General features: G+C 43.7%; 1 protein-coding gene across 1 annotated transcript in view; it reads right to left on the bottom strand.

Annotated features, from left to right (window-relative positions):
* The window catches only part of LOC142559355 (sphingomyelin phosphodiesterase-like), a 171,278-nt gene that overhangs the window by 34,545 nt on the left and 117,855 nt on the right, over positions 1-18,878 (bottom strand). The window contains exons 2-3 of the mRNA XM_075670968.1: positions 4,878-5,036; positions 2,142-2,336 (exon numbers count right to left, since the gene is read on the bottom strand). Coding sequence (XP_075527083.1) covers positions 2,142-2,336; positions 4,878-5,036 — 354 coding nt within the window. The remainder of the gene's footprint in view (positions 1-2,141; positions 2,337-4,877; positions 5,037-18,878) is intronic.

Here is an 18,878-nt window from a genome sequence, read left to right as displayed (position 1 = left end):
AAGCATTAATACGCCGACCAAAGCTGAGTTTTCTTCTGAATAGTCGCAGGCTGCCCTGTTCCGAAAGGAATAAAAGATGGCTGCCGCCGATCGCTCAGGCACTGGCTACTCGCCCCTGCCGGAGAGCATGGGCTTATTTGCGTGTAATAAAACACATTGCATGGTCGTGTAACGTTTTTGAGAATTTTCGGCACGTTTACGATCTCGTTCTGCCAATTCTTCTTTGCTGAGGATCCCTTTTGGCCTCCTTCTTAAGCTTCCGTTGCATGCCGCCGCCATTGTCGACGAGCCACCGCAAGCTAAGTAAGGGAAAGCGGACCAATCGCAGACGCCAGCACCACCCTCTTCATCCGGTTATCGATATTCAGTGCAGTGGCTCAGCCCCATCGCATCCTTCTCCACTTGAGCATGCTCCTCACCTCTTGTGAGCCAATTACATAAGACAAGCCGCTTAGTGCAGGTAATGTTATTCGTTTTTCAAGCAAACAAGAGTGACCCCCTACGAACGAGAGGAGCATTTGATTGGTTTGTTCGGACAACCCTGCGGGTGACCGCCCGATGCTTGCGTCGGTGATTACGCAGATTTGACGTCAGGAGATCGGAATAAAAACATGTTGGAATAGTTATACGTTATACGGCCCCAGTTCAGCGGTAGCGCTCTTTCTGTCTACCTCGTTTTATTAGCTGTGTTCATCCTTTTATTCGCACAACTCTTTCTTACATAGCCATGCACCAACTTGCCCAGCAAGAAGTTCTAAGTCACCCTCGGCTACTCAGGCAATGTTTGTAGCCCGCTTAGATAGCGAAAGAGTTATTATCAAATATGCAATTCCTTTTAGTGTTCTTATAATTGTATTCACTGTGTCCGACAGAAATTGTAAAGTATTCTCGGGAAACTTTCAAGCAGTTGTTCGCGTTAAAGAACTTTGTACGTATTATTTCTTTGTGTGTGTGTGTATTGTGTGTTGTTGTTGTTGTTGTTGTTGTTGTTGTTGTTGTTGTTGTTGTTGTTGTTGTTGTTGTTGTTGTTGTTGTTGTTGTTGTTGTTGTTGTTGTTGTTGTTGTTGCTGCGAAATATTCATTTGGAAGTTCGTGCACTAAGTCCGTATATTCTTGGCGCGCTAAATCCGTCTCTCGCCGTTAAATGTGCGCAGCTGAATCTCTGTTATTCTAACTCAGAGAAACTTGCTTGACAAACTAAAGCCTAAGCACAAATGAAACAAGGATCACAGCTACTGAGAGCTGTTTATTAGCCGAAGGCAACTATCCGATGTGCGCTCAAGTTCACTACGTATTAAGAACCTCTATGTTAAAGAACTGCGCAAGTCGGGAAACAAGCTCGGGGTAAAAACTTCTTGAAATAATTTCTTGTGTTCCTTTTCCTTTATCACGTTTTTCTTGTTTTTGCTTCCCTATACACCGATCTAGCTACGTTCGGTTATCACTTTTCACTTCGTTCACCTGCAGGAGCATGTGCAACGAGATGCGTTTACTAAACCCTTTCTCGGAATAATATTCGAGCTCATCGCCAGCGCCGGAATGGTGTTGCTTGCCTTAGTCCTTGTATTCACTGTGCTGTTAATTTTTACCGTGCACCATCGAAGAGCAGCAGTCAGAAAGTCATACTCGGCGAGGATACGGCGTGGTAAGTGCGCTAACACATGACACATACATAGGTGGATGGCGTTATGCTATTAGTTGTTTCTTAATAAAACGCATGCTCGTAGCACTTGGATAGAAGACTGGGCAGGTTGGATTACTTTCATCGCGTAGCAGCCACAACAAATGAACGCGGACATTCAAGAAAATTAGTTCCCTTCCACTCTGTGAAGAAGGATTACCAGCAAAGGTGTGTATGTGGGCCTCTTAATGGCAAACTGCTCCACCACCGCGAGTCGGTCCTGCATTGCAATGTCTTCGGGATCAGCCCACGTAGTAGGCAGTTTTCTGTCTACACACAAACACGATCCTGGGGGAACTAGCCTTTAACAGCTTCGCTGTAAAAAAAGAAATTCGGTACACCCACGCGCTTGTGTCCCGTCGCCTATTCACAGCACAGCGACAACTATAGTCAAATCATCGCTCACTCCCCTTATTCAAACATTGGTGGGACCCGATCGTTCCAGGAGACGGCTGCGTACCTTGAAGTTGTCGACGAGCCCGTCGCAGACGCGGTCCGAGCCAGCGAGCCCGAACGTCTTGCACTCGCTCTTCAGGTTGTCGGCGATCACCTTCTCGGTCAGGCCGCGCCGGATGTCGTTAAGCACGCTACCCGCGGCCCAGCTGCAGATGCCGCAGCTCGGCTTGTGTTTGCCCGAAGAAAGGTAGGACACCTCCTGCGAGCGTCCCGAAAGGCCTGAATGAGCATCTTTTTTCAACGGCTGAATGCGTGCACGGGGGTACTTGTCGAGAGCCGCCGGTAGTGCGCGTCTATCTACACTGATAGTTTGTAACCAGTGCAGCTTTGTAGCTAAGCTTTCTTTCCCCGATTTCCCGGGTTTGACGTAGCTGCTGTCGTTTCGCTCGTAATCTTGCCGGGTGTTTCTTTCTTTTTCTTTCAGCTGCACCAAATCTTTAATTATTGCCTGTGGCAAATGCTACATTTCTAACCCTAGAAGTAAATTACTCGATAAGGCGGCCATTTCTTCCATGAGAAATCAAGATACATAATTGAATAATTACCCCAACTACACTAATTACCGTTTAACTAATTACATTACGACACGTATTTCAATCTATGATTTGTGGCTAGCGAGATTGCAAGGCACATCGACTTGGAACGACTTACGAGGATGGCACTAGATTACAGATATGCGCTGTCAAGATGGCGGTAATTATCCGCGGTTGTATGACTTCTTTGAGGAAACGCTGTTTTATGCATTGCATTGACGCGCAAGAGCAAACCAAAGGTCAATGCATTTCGTAGGACACTTTGAAGATGAATATATTGGAACAGCTGTAGCCCTGAGAATTCCTTCTACTTGGATGTGTCTTGCGAACTCGCCTGTTACAATTCGTATAGATTGAAATACGTGTCGTAATGTAATTACTAAAAGATAATTAACTTGATTATCTTATTTGTTCATTAAGGCATCGTAATGTAATGGCCACCTCATCGAGTAATTTAGATCAAGATAATTGCGTTACCTGCCACAGGCAATTTTTAAAACATAGATGAGTTAGAAAAGAAACATCCTATATTGGTGACATTATATATAAACGAGAAGAAAGGGGGTTAACAGAGGGGCCCCATTTTCATTAAGCACATCATAACAAGCCAACAAATATTGACCCCAAGGACAGCATAGGGGAAATTACTTGCACTTACTAAATGAATTAAAGAAATGATAAATTAATGGAAATGAAAGTGGGTGAAAAAAACAACTTGCCGCAGGGAACGATTCCACGTCTTCGCATTACGCGTGCGATGCTCTACCAATCGAGCTACCTTGGCGCCGTTTTCCCACCCAGTTTCTTGGCAATTTATTTTTTCTACTAGAACCCTGGGAGTCTTAGCCAGCGCCACCACTCACAAACCTTGGCGGCGGTTGTGGAACATCCTTCCTGCCGCATACGGCGCGAGTACATTATCGTTTTGGGTATTTTCTTTGTTTGTTTTTTTATTTTCTGTATACGTAAAGGACTTGAAGCAACATTTCTGAAGACGCCTCATTAGGACTTCGATGTGAGACAGCGCTGTTGTCCCTTCCTTCGTGACCCGTCCTGCGCTATATTTGCTCGCTCTTCAAACCACGAACAAGTCCGTCCCAATCTCACACTCGCCTCTAAGCGCTCCATTAGTGTCACACGATAAGCGCATGGTGGTAGAGAACTGTTTTTTTTTCCTGCACATTATGAAAATAACATTTAACTCTGACCTCCGCTCTGTTATTGCCCAAATTTTGCAGCAAGGTCGCATTTTATGGTCCGGATCACCCAACTTGACATTTGGCACTGTTACTTGCCTGGTTTGTCAAAAACAAATATTTGGATTTGCCTTCGGCTGTGCCAGTAATGTCTTCTGTGGCTTCCTAAACTCATGCGCAGACCTTTGTGTGTTTTCGTGCAATGTTTATTCAGCCCTTTTTAGTTCGTTTTGTGATTATGTTTCGTTAGCTATGCGACGACGAACAATCGGTGCCATCTAAAGGCGCGAAGCTCTCCTTTAAAGTTAGATCATTAAGAAAAGCAGCATTTTGTCCCCCTTTCAGCCAAGAGGAAATGATGAAGCTAATTAGGGCCCAGGATCAGACCTCTCAAATCCTGGCAGTCCAGAGGGCTCGCGACAGGGCCGTCAGGTTCCACCTGATGGTCCCCGAGTGGGCCTAGCCAGGTGGCGTGGAGTTTGCTTACGTCTATAGTGGACAAAATAAAGTTGTTTCACTCACTCACTCACTCACTCACTCACCGCTGTGCCTTCCATCCATATACACCTTGCGTGTGCACCTTTGTCACTGTTTAGTAAAGAAATCTCTCCCGAAGCTGCCCAGAGCACTTAAACCAGATCCACAAGGACAGACAGGCATGCTTTCTTGTTTCCTCTTTTCTTCATTGTAATGTAAAAATGCGATGTCGTTTGCAACAAAACTACTGAGCCAATAACCGAAGGCCAGTAATGGCTCATTTAAGATGGATCAAGATACAGTAAACGTCCAGACGCAGTAATATGCAAGACCTTAAACACCCAAATCTGCAAGAAGTGGACACATGATGGTCAAAAAGGAAACACAAATACAAAATTAGCAAATAAAAGCCGAAAGCAGAAAGGAATAGGCTCAAAGCAATAGGATTTCAAGTGTTCAGTACTCAATCGGCAAAAGGGCACTTTGGCAAGCTGCGTCAGGGTATGTAGCCACTGTGAAAGTTTCACGACGTACCTCGGCAAATTTTCGCAGCTTCATGGCCACCTTGTCCAGCCTCCCCCTCCAGAACCACTGCCGAGAAACGTCGTTGTGCTCGACTCCTGTCGGGAGGGAAGCCGTCATCGCCACCGCCAGCAGCAGCAACAGCGGCTGCATTATGTTCCTCGTGCTTTGCTGGAAGGAGAAACACAATAGTCAACTGAAGCAGGGTGTGAGACCGGGCTAGTTGGTATTCCATGCTGAAGCGACTAGCGCAAGAGTGGACCCGGGACGCGACAAGGACAAGCGCGAACTTCCAACTAGTGTTTATTACAAAAAGGTATGTATATATACTCTCGCACACTTGATTATAATAAGTTACAATCGTGCAGGTCTAGATGGTCATCATAAATAAACAACTCAAGAGTATATATGCTTAACTTTTTGTAATAAACACCAGTTGTAAGTTCGCGCTTGTCCTTGTCGCCTTTTTAGTGTTCCATGTCCACTCTTGCGCTAGTCACTTCATCATAGTCAAGTTTGTTGCGATATCAATTAGATGGATTCTCCACGTGAATTTTCGCCGTCAACGTGACGTTCCTAGTAATTACAAGTGCGCTAAGACCGCGCCCCACGTGCTATATGCGATGAGTGCGAGAGAGAGCGTTCGAGCGTGAGACGAAAAGGAGGGTGGCTTGATGACACCGCCTTCTCACGCAACCAATGTTAGAGAATGTTAGGAGAGCGTGCTTCTCTGCCTCTAGCACGGCCGTGGCTGCGTATGGCTGGTCGCGCAGCTCGCCGAGCGCGAATGTGGCCCGCGCGCTGTATTTTAGGGGTAGTCTGCGGCGGGTGTTGTGCCTAAAGGCAGGCCTAAGTGCCTGGTGAATTCATACGAGCTGTCCTCCAGGGTGGCTAGAGCTGAAGGTCGCATGATCTTAAGCGTCAGAGACGCGGTAAAGCGAGAACGCTCGTCATGACGCCAGCGTTGGCACAGAGTGCTCGACGTCATCGAGCGAGATGTGTTTTTGTTTGCCTGTGTGTGCGTTGCACGAAACTATACAGCAATGTATATGGCTGTTAAAACTAATGACCTTCGTGTAGTTGGACAACACATTACTAGCTATACAGCTATGTAGATCAGTGCTTCGTCTTCCGGCCGAAACTGCGAACTTTAATGCTAGCATCATTAACTATACCAGGCTCATTGAGCCTATCGACCTTAAGGGTGTGTCACGTAACTTGAACCAAGGATTGAAAGAAAAGTGGTTAACCGCAACTGAATGAAACCAACGGCATATGGTTTGCCGTCAGGCGACGCTAATTAGGCTATTATATTTGTATTGCGCCTATTAGTTAATTAACTAAGATCAATTATGCAAAAATTTTATTCCCTGTAGGGCCAAGTGCGTTTCGTAACGCTGTAGAGGGCATTCGAAAACGGCCGATCCAATTTTTGTGGCAACGTACATGCTGCGTGGCGATTTTCTTCCGTCGTTTAATGAAAGCCCGCAAAATGGGAAATGCGTACTGTTCTAGGGAAAAAAGGCATCCTGAATAGTTCTGTGTGCCAAAACATTTCTCGTACTTTATGGGCGTGATCGCCCTGAGCTGATGCATAATAAGGGGCTCTATAACCTAAAACTATTGCAATATGTTTTTATTCAAATCTCCTGACGTCAAATGTGCGTAACCAACGACGCAAGCATCGGGCGGCCACCGCCCAGGGTTGTCTCCACAGACCAATCAAACGCTCTCCTCGTTCACAGGTTGCTTTTGTTTGCTTGAAAACCGATAACATTGTCTACGCTTAGCGGCTTGTCTTATCTAATTGGCTCACAAGAGGCCAGGAGCACGCTCAAGTGCAGAGGGATTCGATGGGGCCGAGCCACTGCACAGAAAATCGATAACCGGATGAAGAGGGTGGTGCCGGCGTCTGTGTTTGGTCCGCTTTCCCTTAGCTTACGGTGGCTCGTCGACAATTGCGGCGGCTTCAATGGAAGCTTAAGAATGACACTAAAACGAATCCTCAGCAAAGAAGAGTTGGCATAATGAGGTCGTAAATGTGCCGAAACTGCTCGAAAACGTTACATGGCCACGCAGTAAGCTTTATTACACGCAAACAAAACATTATGGGCTTTTACGTGCCAAAACTTTCTGATTATGAGGCACGCCGTAGTGGAGGACTCCGGAAATTTCGACCACCTGGGGTTCTTTAACGTACACATAAGTACACGTAATCTAAGTACACGGGTGTTTTCGCATTTCGCCCCCATCGAAATGCGGCCGCTGCGGCCGGGATTTGATCCCGCGACCTTGTGCTCAGCAGCCTAACACCATAGCCACTGAGCAACCACGGCGGGTAACACGCAAATAAACCCATGCTCTCCGGCAGGTGTGAGTAGCCAATGCCTCAGCGATCGGCGGCAGCCATCTTTTATTCCTTCCGGAACGGGGCAGCCTGCGGCTATTCAGAAGAAAATTCAGCTTTGGTCGGCATATTTATGCATCTTTAACGCGTACACGTGACTTTGACGCGGTGAGCTTTTGCGCTTTTGTGACGTCGCGGGACAGGCAGGTGAAGTGGGTGCAGCCCGAAAACATTTTACCAATAGCCGACGGCTAATGGCGAAAAGTCGCCGAATCCGAAATAACTGGTTTTATTTTGTTCGGTGAAATCATGCATAATCAGTATGTAGGCGTCATATGAGATGGGGAGCTATCGCGGTTTTCGTGACATCACGAGACAGACAGGTGAAGTGGGGGTGGTGAATTGGAATAGAAAAGTTTGGAATAGTTTTACGTTATAGCGCCCAAGGTTCAAGTATGTACTGTTGCCTATCAATACCAATGGTTGTATATACTATGAAAAAGTTTTAAGCGAAGTTTTTGCTTGCGATTTTCAAGAGACTCCCATTGTCAAATATTTTTTTCTTGTGTAGCGCTAAAGCTAAAATTATAATTTCCAGTAACAAATCTTGCAGCTAATTTTTTTTTACTATTTCAAGGCGTTCCTTGTCACCAATCATTGGTGGGTCCCATACCTCGCATGGTTATTCTAACACAGTACTGACGAGCGCCTTGAAGAGTATAGCTCTTTAGTAGTCATACTGAAATTTTTAATGTTGCGCCATGGAAACCCTAATGACTTGCCTGCACTCGCTATTACATGATCAACGTAACGATGCCATTTTAGGTCACTGGTAAAATAAACTCCTAGTTATTTAAATACAGAAACCCATGACAATGCAACATTATCTAAGGTGTACTAAAACAGACATGGGTTTTTTTTTGCTAAATGACATGAAACCTGTCTTGGCTGGATTCAAACTCATGTTCCAATTACAACACCACTGAGCAATGCGGCAGAAATCACACTGCAAAAGGCGGCAATCGTCTTCAGAACTAATCGGCTTGTACAAACCGCAGCGTACAATCTCAAAGGTGACAGGACTCCTTCACTGATATCATCGATAACTAAAGGAAACAAAAGTGGACCAAGAACTCAGCTCTGAGGGCTGCCAGAAGTGACGTATCTTTTGATTGACTCAGCACCATTCAAAACTACGTAATGCTTGCGCAGCCTCGAGTATTCGGCAATCCATCCAGTCACTTGTATATTAACGTTGTACATATGAAGTTTCTCAATTAACAAAGAATGGGGACACACTCTGGAATGCCTTCCTGAAATCTAAAAATGCACAATCTATGGCTGTCAACAAGGTCGGATTAGAAGATATTGGGTAGGATTCCTAATACAGAAGAACGTAGCGGGCATGCAACATTGACGAATTTTACAGAATTAATGAGAGGGTAGCAGTAGTCGCAATAAAACTTAATAAGAAGTATTGATTAAAGGTGGTGCAAGCCCACGCTCCAACTTCCGCTCATGATGATGATAAAGTAGATCAGTTTTATGAAGACGTGGAATTAGCCATGAGAAAAGCGCAAACTCAGTATACTGCAGTAATGGGCGACTTCAATGCAAAAGTGAGGAAAAAGCAGGCTGGTGAACAGAATTAGCAGCTACGGCGTTGATTCTAGGAACGCTAGAGCAGAGATGTTAGCAGAATTCGCAGAAAGGAACAAAATTCGAATAATGAACACCTTCTTTAGGAAGCGTTGGAACAAAAGGTGGACCCGGGAAAGCCCGAATGATGAAGCAAAAAGTGAAATCGATTTCATACTTTCTACCGATCCCACAATAGTGCAGTATTAGTAGGGTAAAGTGCGGTGATCATAGATTAGGGAGGGCTAGGATTCACCTCAATTTCAAGAGAGAAAGAGTAAAATTGGTCAAGAAGAAACAGGCCAACCTAGATGCAGTGAGGGTAAGAGCAAGCCAGTTCAGTTTGGTACTTGCAAACAAATATGCAGCCTTAGAACAGCGAGCTGTACATGACATAAAAGTGCTAAATGAAACGGTAACTAGGCTGGCTTCAGAAGCAGCACTTGAAGTGGGAGGCAATGCAACAAGGCAACCAGTAGGTAAGCTCTCTCAAGGAAGGACGGACCGAATAAAGAAACGACAAACAATGAAATAGTCCAACTCGAGAGATCAGTTAGCATTCGCGATATTGTTAAAACTGATCAACAAGGAGAAAATAAAGAATATTCGAAATTATAATTTGAGAAATTATAACTGAGGGAGCAGTAATAAATGGACGCAGCATTAAATCACTGAAAAAAAAACTTGGCATAGGGCAAGACAAGATGTATGCTCTGAAAGATAAGCAGGGCCATATCATCAGCAATTTCGAAGATATAGTAAAAGCAGCGGAAGAATTCTATACTGACCTGTACAATACCCAGAGAAGCCAGGACACCTCCTTTGAATTAAGTAATGAACACGTTACAGATGCTCCTTCTATAACTTGAGATGAAGTTAGTAGGGCATTAGAAAACTTGAAACGAGAAAAGGCGGTATGTGAAGATGAAATAACAAACGATTTAGTCACAGACGGAGGAGACACTATGCTCGAAAAGCTTGCGGCCTTTTATACGAGATGTCTCCCGACTTGAAGGGCCCCAGAGAACAGAAAGAATGCCAACATTAAACTAATCCACAAAACATTAGACGTTAAAGAATTGAAAAATTATAGGCCCATTAGCTTACTTCCAGTATTGTATAAAATATTCAGGAAGATAATTTCCAATAGAATAAGGGCAAGACTCGACTTCAGTCAACCAAGAGAACAGGCTAGCTTCAGGAAGGGATACTACACAATGGATCACATCAGGTAATCGAGACATTTGCAGCGTACACTCAATCTCCCTACGTGATTTTCATGGATCACGAAAAGGCATTTGATTCAGTAGAAATACCAGCAGTCAAAGAGGCACTACGTAATCAAGGAGACGAGGAGGCTTGCGTAAATATTTTGGAAGATATCTACGAAGATTCCACAGCTACCCCAATTCTCCACAAGAAAAGTAGGAAGGCACCTATAAAGGAAGGGGTCAGACAAGGAGACACAATCTCTCCAATGTTATTTACGGCATGGTTGGGAGAAATGTTCAGGCTACTGAATGGGGGAGGGGGGGAGGCTTAGGGGTAAGAATCAACGGCGAATATCTCAGCAACATTCGATTTGCAGATGACATTGTCCTGTTCGGCAAGAGTGGGGACGAGTTACAAATTATTGAATCCCTTAACAAAGAGAGTATAGGAGTTGGGTTAGAAGATTCTTATGCTCAAAACAACGATAATGATCAATGGCCCGGCAACGAAACGAGAGTCCAGGATCGCCAGTCAGCTTCTAGAGTATGCGAAGGAGTACGTTTACCTAGATCAATTACTAACAAGGAACCCTGATCACGAGGAGGAAATTAACAGAATAATAAAATTGGTTTGGAGCGCATATGGCAGGCATACTCAGATCCTTACCATTATCACTAAAGGAAATGTGTAGAATCAATGCGTTCTACCGGTGCTAACATATGGGGCAGAAACTTGGAGACTGACAAAGAAGCTCGAAAACAAGTTAAGGACCGCACAAAGAGCCATGGAACGAAGAATGATAGGCATAACGTTAAGAGACAGGAGGAGAGCATTGTGGATCAGAGAGCAAACGGGCGTAGCCGATATTATAATGAACATTAAGAGAAAGAAATGGAGCTGGGTAGGTCATGTAATGCGTAGGATAGATAACCGGTGGACCGTTAGGTTTGCAGAATGGGTTCCAAGAGAAATGAAACGAAGTCAAGGACGGCAAAATACTAGGTGGGGTGATCAGATTAAGGAATGTGCAGGCGCAAGTTGCAATGGGTCGGTGCAGCACAGGTTTAATTGGAGCTCGGAGGGAGAAGCTTTTATCCTGCGGTGGACTTAAAATAGTTGATTATTATTATTATTATTATTATTATTATTATTATTATTATTATTATTATTATTATTATTATTATTATTATTATTATTATTATTATTATTATTATTATTATTATTATTATTGGAATTCTGCGATATCCCGGAATTCTGTGATTTCACCGACGACGATATCAATGAATTTGGTGATATTTATTTAATTCGTTGAACACCCCGACTGGTCGCCGCTCCGGCCCTCTGTACAAAACGGAGACTCCTGTAGCGGATGCAGTTTGCAAGACTGCTATATTTTTCTTTTTTTGGTGCGGAGGTCCGAATTCGAGAACTTAACGTTTCTATTTCTTTTTTTCAAACTTACACATTTTTGGAAATAGTTGCAAGACATTCGAAGTCTTAAATCAGAATTTTCCTTCTCTGTGAAGTGCAACAAATGTAATTCAAATCAGCCCAATGGTTGCTTCACAAGAATAATTTTTGGTTTTACATGTAATTTAATAGGTTCATTATAGTTGAGCCAGATCGAAAACTTCCTCTTGACGAACTTATCTATCGCTGACTTACCAAATTTTCAACTGTTCCAAAACGATCGCAGGGGTGCGAGGGGGGGGGGGAGGGGTACTTGTCGCCGTTAATCAAGATACATCCTGTACATTTGTTTACATTATGTGCGATCTGGAAATCCTATGCCACGCCGCACCTCATTTAGTTTTACTAAGCGTTTGCTATAGGCCCCCTCGTAGTACTCTATACTTTCTTTTCAAGCTCAATAACATCGTAAGTGAGATAATGACCAAAGGGATTCTATTTGGAGACTTTAACCTTCCTAATATCGATTGGCCAAGCCGGCCTGCACCAACGGCTACATCAAGGGACTCGAACGAGTTCCTTGAGGAACTTATCCCAAATGCTCACGGAACCAACCCGCGTCACTGGTAAGTATATATTCTAGACCTTGTCTTAACAAGTAATTCCGAGGGCGTGTCATCCATCGGGTATCTTCACGAAATCAGCGACCATAGAGTCATTCATGTCGACTTCGTAATTAAACCCGTTTTGACCCCGACTGCTAAAAACACTAGTCATTCGTATGAAAAGGGGAATTATTAAGCAATTAGTCATTAACTAACGCAATCTTACGCCACTTTTGGAAGTGCCCTTCCTTGTCATAACATGGGCGAGAATTTGCTCATTTTCAAAGAGAAACTAAACAATCTGGTTGGCAAATACAATCCCCAAGTTAACATTCACTCCAATTCAGCACAACCCTGGTTCAATAAAGCACTGAAGCGATTAGAAAACAAGAAAAAAACGTCGTTTCCATGCAGCTAAGTCCCGTAACATCCCTGATGCGTGGAAGAAGTACAAAGCTGCTCAAACAGCCTATCTGGAAGCCATACATCACGCCAAACGCTCATTCTTTTATGCTGATGTGCCGATCATGCTTAATAACGACCCGACAAAATTCTATCAAGTCTTACACCCACAGGACACGCACATATTACCTTAGCGAATGAATCTGGTCATTCTCTAACCGACTCTGAATATGCTCACGTGTTTAACACCACCTTTGCATCAGTTTTTAGTCAACAAACTGAATTGTCGTTTTTTGTTCCCCATGCGAACTTTGAATGTACCATGCCACCACTTACATTTCATCCGGCATTTCATCCCTGTTAGAGAATATGAAACTTTCATCGGCAGCTGGTGTTGACGACAATACGTCAAAACTTCTAAAAAGCACTAAACGTATTTGTGCGGCATATCTCTGTCTACTATTCATGGCATGCCGCCTTCTGATTGGAAAGACGGAAAGGTCGTTCCAGTCCACAAATCAGGCAACAAACACTGCCCATTAAATTATCGTCATATCTCATTAACCAGTGTATCCTGCAAAACACTTGAACATATCATCTGTGCACATATCATGGACTTCCTTGTTGCCAACCATTCTGTTTTCATCCTGCGCAGCATCGCTTAAAAAAGGTTTTTTATGCGAAACGCAGCTAGCTATGTTTGTTCGTGACCTGCATGTAAACATTGACTCTAACTTCCAGACTGACACCATCTTCCTAGATTTCGCCAAAGCTTTTGACAAAGTTCCTCATGCGCGTCTATCACTAAAATTTGCCGCATTACATCTTAATACTGATATCTTAACATGCATTAAATAATTCTTAAGTAACCATTCACAATCAGTCTTTGTCAACAATCAAGCATCTAACTCTACCTCTGTAACCTCAGGCGTCCGTCCCTCGAGGGCCCGTCCTTGGTCCACTACTATTCATAATTTAAATTATTAACCTACCAATGCATGTATCTTCTAACATCAGTATGTTTGCAGACGATTGTGCAATTTATCGCAAAATTAACAGCGTTTCTGATAAAACGTTTCTTCAGAACGACTTGCAAAGTGTACAAGAATGGTGTAAACCTTGGCAAATGGAACGAAACCCTAGAAAACGTAAGACCATCTTCTTCCACCGCCGCATAAACCTACTTCTTTTCTCGTACGAAATCGCTGACGCTAAACTTGAACTAGTTCCTTCCTAAAAATATTTCGCAGTAACCCTATGTAGTGATTTAACCTGGGCAACGCACATTACGAACATCATTTCATCTGCTAACAAAACACTCGGCATATTAAAACGCCATTTTCGCCACGCCCCCCAAAAATGTAAAATTACTAGGCTATCAGTCTCTTGTCAAGGCGAAATTAGAATATGTGCCCCTATTTGGAACTCCCATCAAGTACATCTCATCAATCAACTATAATCGCTTCAAAATCGAGCAGCTACAACGTTTATTCATTCTAAATACGCCTACGACGTCAGCATATCGGCACTTAAAAAAGAATCCGGCTTATCATTGATTGCATGTCGTCGCCGCATTGCTAGTCTTTGTCTTTTTCACAAGTTCTTTTACAGCTCACTCGGCAAGCCACCATACATTCTGCCCACCTCCCCCCCCCCCCGGCACGCATCTCCAGTCGCACCGGTCACCCGAAATAAGTCGTGCGCCCGCGTACGCACTCCCATCACTTTTCCGTCTTCATTTTTTTTTCGTGCAGCCACAGACTGGAACGGCCTTCTTAACGAAATCGCAGTCATAACCTGCCCTTCCACGTTTTTAAGCACCGTAACGAATTACCTTGCACTGTAATAAAGATATGGCTTTCAATTTTTCATGTATGTACCCACCCCTTATGTAATACCCTTCAATGGGGGCTCTAAGGAAATAAGATGAAGACGAAAAACGAAAATCAGTGAGTCCGGTTTTTCTTATTCTAAAGCGACAAAGAATGACCTCATAATATCTTTTTATTAGGTATACATCGCTTCCACTCAAATAAACTGTAATATTAAGGAGCTTGTTATTTTCTTGTCACTATAAATTATGTCAATCGTAGTACGGGATTCTGTAAAGCACGTGCACGATCCCGTGCGCTATCGCGATCACGATCATGTGCGTGACACGTCTCAAAACATTGATTCGTACGTTCAATCTCCTCGTCAAATGCTTTTTATATACATAAGCACTCACGTGTTCAATGCACCCCGTTTTGTTGTCCAAACCGAATGCTGTCTATTATGTGACAAAATTTTCGCGGTTGCAGGGCATCATGCAACATTTGCTGCAGCCTTCAATCTTCGGGGCCCGCGCACACCTGTGGCACGAAATTTGTCAATCAACCGCTGCGCTGCATTCCGCTGTGGCATACTACCCATCAGCAATGTGCCAAGAACCGTTAGTTGAAGTCTTTCATCGCACACTTTCACACATCCGGGCGAACGCTAGGAAAGGCCCATTTTTCTTGCGCTGTCTACAGTACGGAAATAGGCAAACACGGAAATGCTGAGCAACCTGCAACTGCTCTATTTTGTAAAAGGCCGCGTGTATATAAAGGGTGGTCAAGGCGATGATTAGTATTTTAAAAAATGTGCGCAATACTTTTTTTCGATCAAGTACAGGCCGTCCAGAAGGCCCACGATACGGCGGTAAGGTTAAACCTTACTGTCCCGACGTAGGCGCCGCCTGCGTTAACCTAAAGTTCATCATACCATACCAATACTCGTCTACGCTGACTATCCAAGTATACGGACAGCAGGAACGCGTCATGTGAGGCGTGTACTGCGGCCGAGCTCCGGCCTGTCTTGACGCTTTCCTCTAGACACGCTTCGCCGTCTGGTGGCGCGCTTGCGAAGTGCAGGCGTGGCCTTCGAGATGCGCGGAAAACCGGTTGGCGTGAACACATAATTATTCCCTGCCTGCCCGCGGACATTCGTGTCGAAGCGTTATGAAGAGTCGGTCTGCTGTGCTTGAAGATCCCATGTGAAACGGATTCGATTTCACCCTGCACCAAATAAATTTAAAAAGGATTTTGGACAGGTACTACCTTCAAGATCGGCGCACATTTCTAGACTCTACTACGTTCAATATCGGCATACATTTGAGGACTGCGTTTTTCTGGTATCAGCCCACGAAAACTGTTACCTAGATTGATTAGGCAGCCGGAAAGAAAACTGCTCTGACAATTCCAAGAATGCTATTCTCGTTAGAACGAGTGTAAAAGCAACGCAGAGAAACAAACTGAACGTCGTCAATGCTCACATGAGTCAACCCGTCAGATAGAAGTTTTGAGGGTGGATTCAGCGTCACAGAAATTCTTGTTTCAGTTGGCATGATAACGAGTTGTTTTTTTTATTCTCGCGGTATTAGAAAACGAATTCTCAATGTTTTATTACGTCTTTGTCAGTCCCAAGTGTGATCATCTCAGTCTCACCGAATATGGGTCCAACTAGTTTTGAAAACTTTGCTTGTTTTTGCGTCTGTAATATAAAATTGAATTGAATGAATAACACTGCGCAGCAGGCAGCTCTTGCCATGCACGGCAAGGTGACCTGCTCCACGTAATTGTCGACGTGCATACAAATGTTTACGTAGCCATGGTTTAACACTCCCTCCTGTTTGGCCAACGCATTCTTTTCTGCATGTAAAGGGAATCTCATGGATACCTATCCGCCACATTGTACAAACTTGTCCATTGTGGTATACCGTGCAACATTTTATCCTTTTCATATCTTCCCTACTCATGTTGCTCTCATCTCTCTGGTTGTAGAGAACCCTTGCTATTTCTTTGTCAGACAATCTGCAAGGCTTCCGCGGTACTCGATGGCTTCTAGTGACTTCCACGTTTCCTACTGAACACCTATATTGACATCCCAATATCTCCCAGTCGCCCGGCTCTCAACAGCTGCACGAGTAATTACCGTCGCACTTGCCAACAGATACGTCATGCAAACAAACTGCTCAACTTTTGCGCAGACCGTAGGAAACGAAGACACACAAAAGTATACATGATGGATGCATATCCTGTCGGCATAAAAGTTTCGCTGTTCATTTCCATCATGTACCTGTAACTTCAGGAAATGTCAACTCTTATGACCACAGATGGACATCGGCCGAAGCCTAGCGCAATGTCTGCGCATCCGTTCCGTAGGAGTAGCAATTTGTTAAGATATGAATGCAAGTTGATGGAAGAGGTAAGACTAAAACGCTAAAAGCAATCGACGTGGGTCTCCCACCTTTTACAGCAGGCACTAGCGGAGAACATCGTATGCTTTAGACTCATAATAACAGACCAGTGGCGAAGCCGTAAATTTCGTTCCGGGGGGGGGGGGGGGGGGCTCACGTTGCAGCTCGGCCTCCTCCTAAGAGGAAACTTTAGGTCGGATGCTCCTAAACCTAAATACATGTAGAAGACAATTCGTTTTTCTCAGCAACCACTGCACCAAATTTGATGAGGTTTGTTGCACCTAAAAGAAAAACCTAAATTCTAGTGACTGTTTCTTTCGGATTTTCGATTTACGTCGTCAATATTTTATTGAAAAGTGGCAAAAATAAATTTTCAGAAAACGAAACAATGAAGTTTACAACTCCGTAAATCAGCAATGAAAATTGATATCACAACTCTGTGAATTGTGCATAATAGTACATCTACAGCGGACAAAATTAATATGTTACACATGAATCTGAAAAAGTTAAGTATTATGGAAATACGGTTTTTGCAGAACCCTTGTACATAACATAACCAATTCACGTAAAATACAAATAGAAAAATACAATTTGTCCGCTTTGAATAGTGTAATGGGTGCCGTTTACAGAACCGCGATATCTGTTCTTGATGCAGAGCTATTAATTTGCAAACTTCGTGCTTCTATTTCTTTCGAAGTTTCGAATTTTTCAAAATATTCTAAACAAAGTTCATGCCCTAAATCGAAATTCCGCTTCCAACAGACACTAGAATTTAACTTACTCTCTAAAATGCAACAAATTTCATTAAAAGCGATTCAGGAGTCATCTCAGAAAAGCGTTTCTGCGTTCTGCATGTATCTGAAAGCCCGCGTCGGAGTTGGGCCCGAGCTAAAGCTTCCTCTTAAATAATTTGCCTAGGGATCAAATACATGAATAATAACTGCATTGCCATTGCCAAAGATGCTGCAAACGAATTCTTGAACGTTACGCACTGCCAGTGAAAGTAAAATATGTATTTTTTTCATAAAATATTGTACTCGTATGTGCCAAAAATTGTGCTCAACATAACTGATATGTCAATGCTTCCATGTATTTTGCCTATTTAATAAGTAAAGAAATATCACACGAACTTTAGAACTACATCAGTTCGAAACCAGCAAAGCAGTGCATACCGCTGATATGAAAAATGTAAAGGCCATGAAATGAACAAGTTCAGAACAAATATGTTAATGAAACTTTGTCATTCAAGATTCTTGTTTACATTCTTGTACATATGCAACGGCCAGTGAAATATCTCAATAACGCTGTCATTTGTTCCAATGTATTACGCAGGAGCAGCTGCCACCGGTCGTGTATCGTGAGCAATTGCACCGAAGTTATAGTCGCAACAGAGAGCACGTATAAAAAGCAGGAGTTCTGCAGAATATACGAGGGCGAGTTTATTTAAAGGTAGCCTCCATGAGCATTTAGACATTTGTCCCATTGACTAACGAGTCACGTAATTCCTGTCTCATAAAGCTCCTTCGGTTGCTGCTTCAAAACGTCTGCAACTGACTTTCACGTCATCGTCCGAGACGAATCTGGTTCACTTGAGCTGTTTTTTCGGTTGCCCCAAAACGTGGAAGTCGCAAGGCGACAGGTCTGAGCTGTATGGCGGATGTTGTAGCGTTTCCCGTTTGAACTTTGCCTGTTTTGTATTAACCACATCAGCGACGTGGGGACGGGCATTGTCGTGGAACACGATGACCCCATTCGTCCATTTTTCACGTACTTTTTTCTTGATTGCGACACGCAGCCGATCCGGCGTTTCACAATATTGGAAACAATTGATAGTCTCTCAAGATTTAACAAATTCCATCAGTAATGGGCCCTGACAATCGAAAAATAAACGTCAACAACACCTTTCCGGCGGAAATGACGGCCTTTGCTTTCTTTGGGGGTGGTGAATTCGAATGTTTCCATTGTAAGCTTTGCCTTCGTGTTTCAGGCTCGTAGTAGCAGCATGATGGTTCGTCACCGATCACAATTATAGACAAGAAATTGTCATCCTTATTGTGATACCGGATCAGATGAGTAAAGGCAGTGCCGAACTTCTCCGTATCCTCGCGGTGGTTCAAAATCTTGGGCATCCATTGCGCACACAAGAGCGGATAATCGAGATGTTTATGAATTATGGCGTG

Source organism: Dermacentor variabilis, chromosome 10, assembly GCF_050947875.1.
Source record: "Dermacentor variabilis isolate Ectoservices chromosome 10, ASM5094787v1, whole genome shotgun sequence".
Lineage (NCBI taxonomy): Eukaryota > Metazoa > Arthropoda > Arachnida > Ixodida > Ixodidae > Dermacentor > Dermacentor variabilis.
This window is presented reverse-complemented; position numbering and strand designations above follow the sequence as displayed.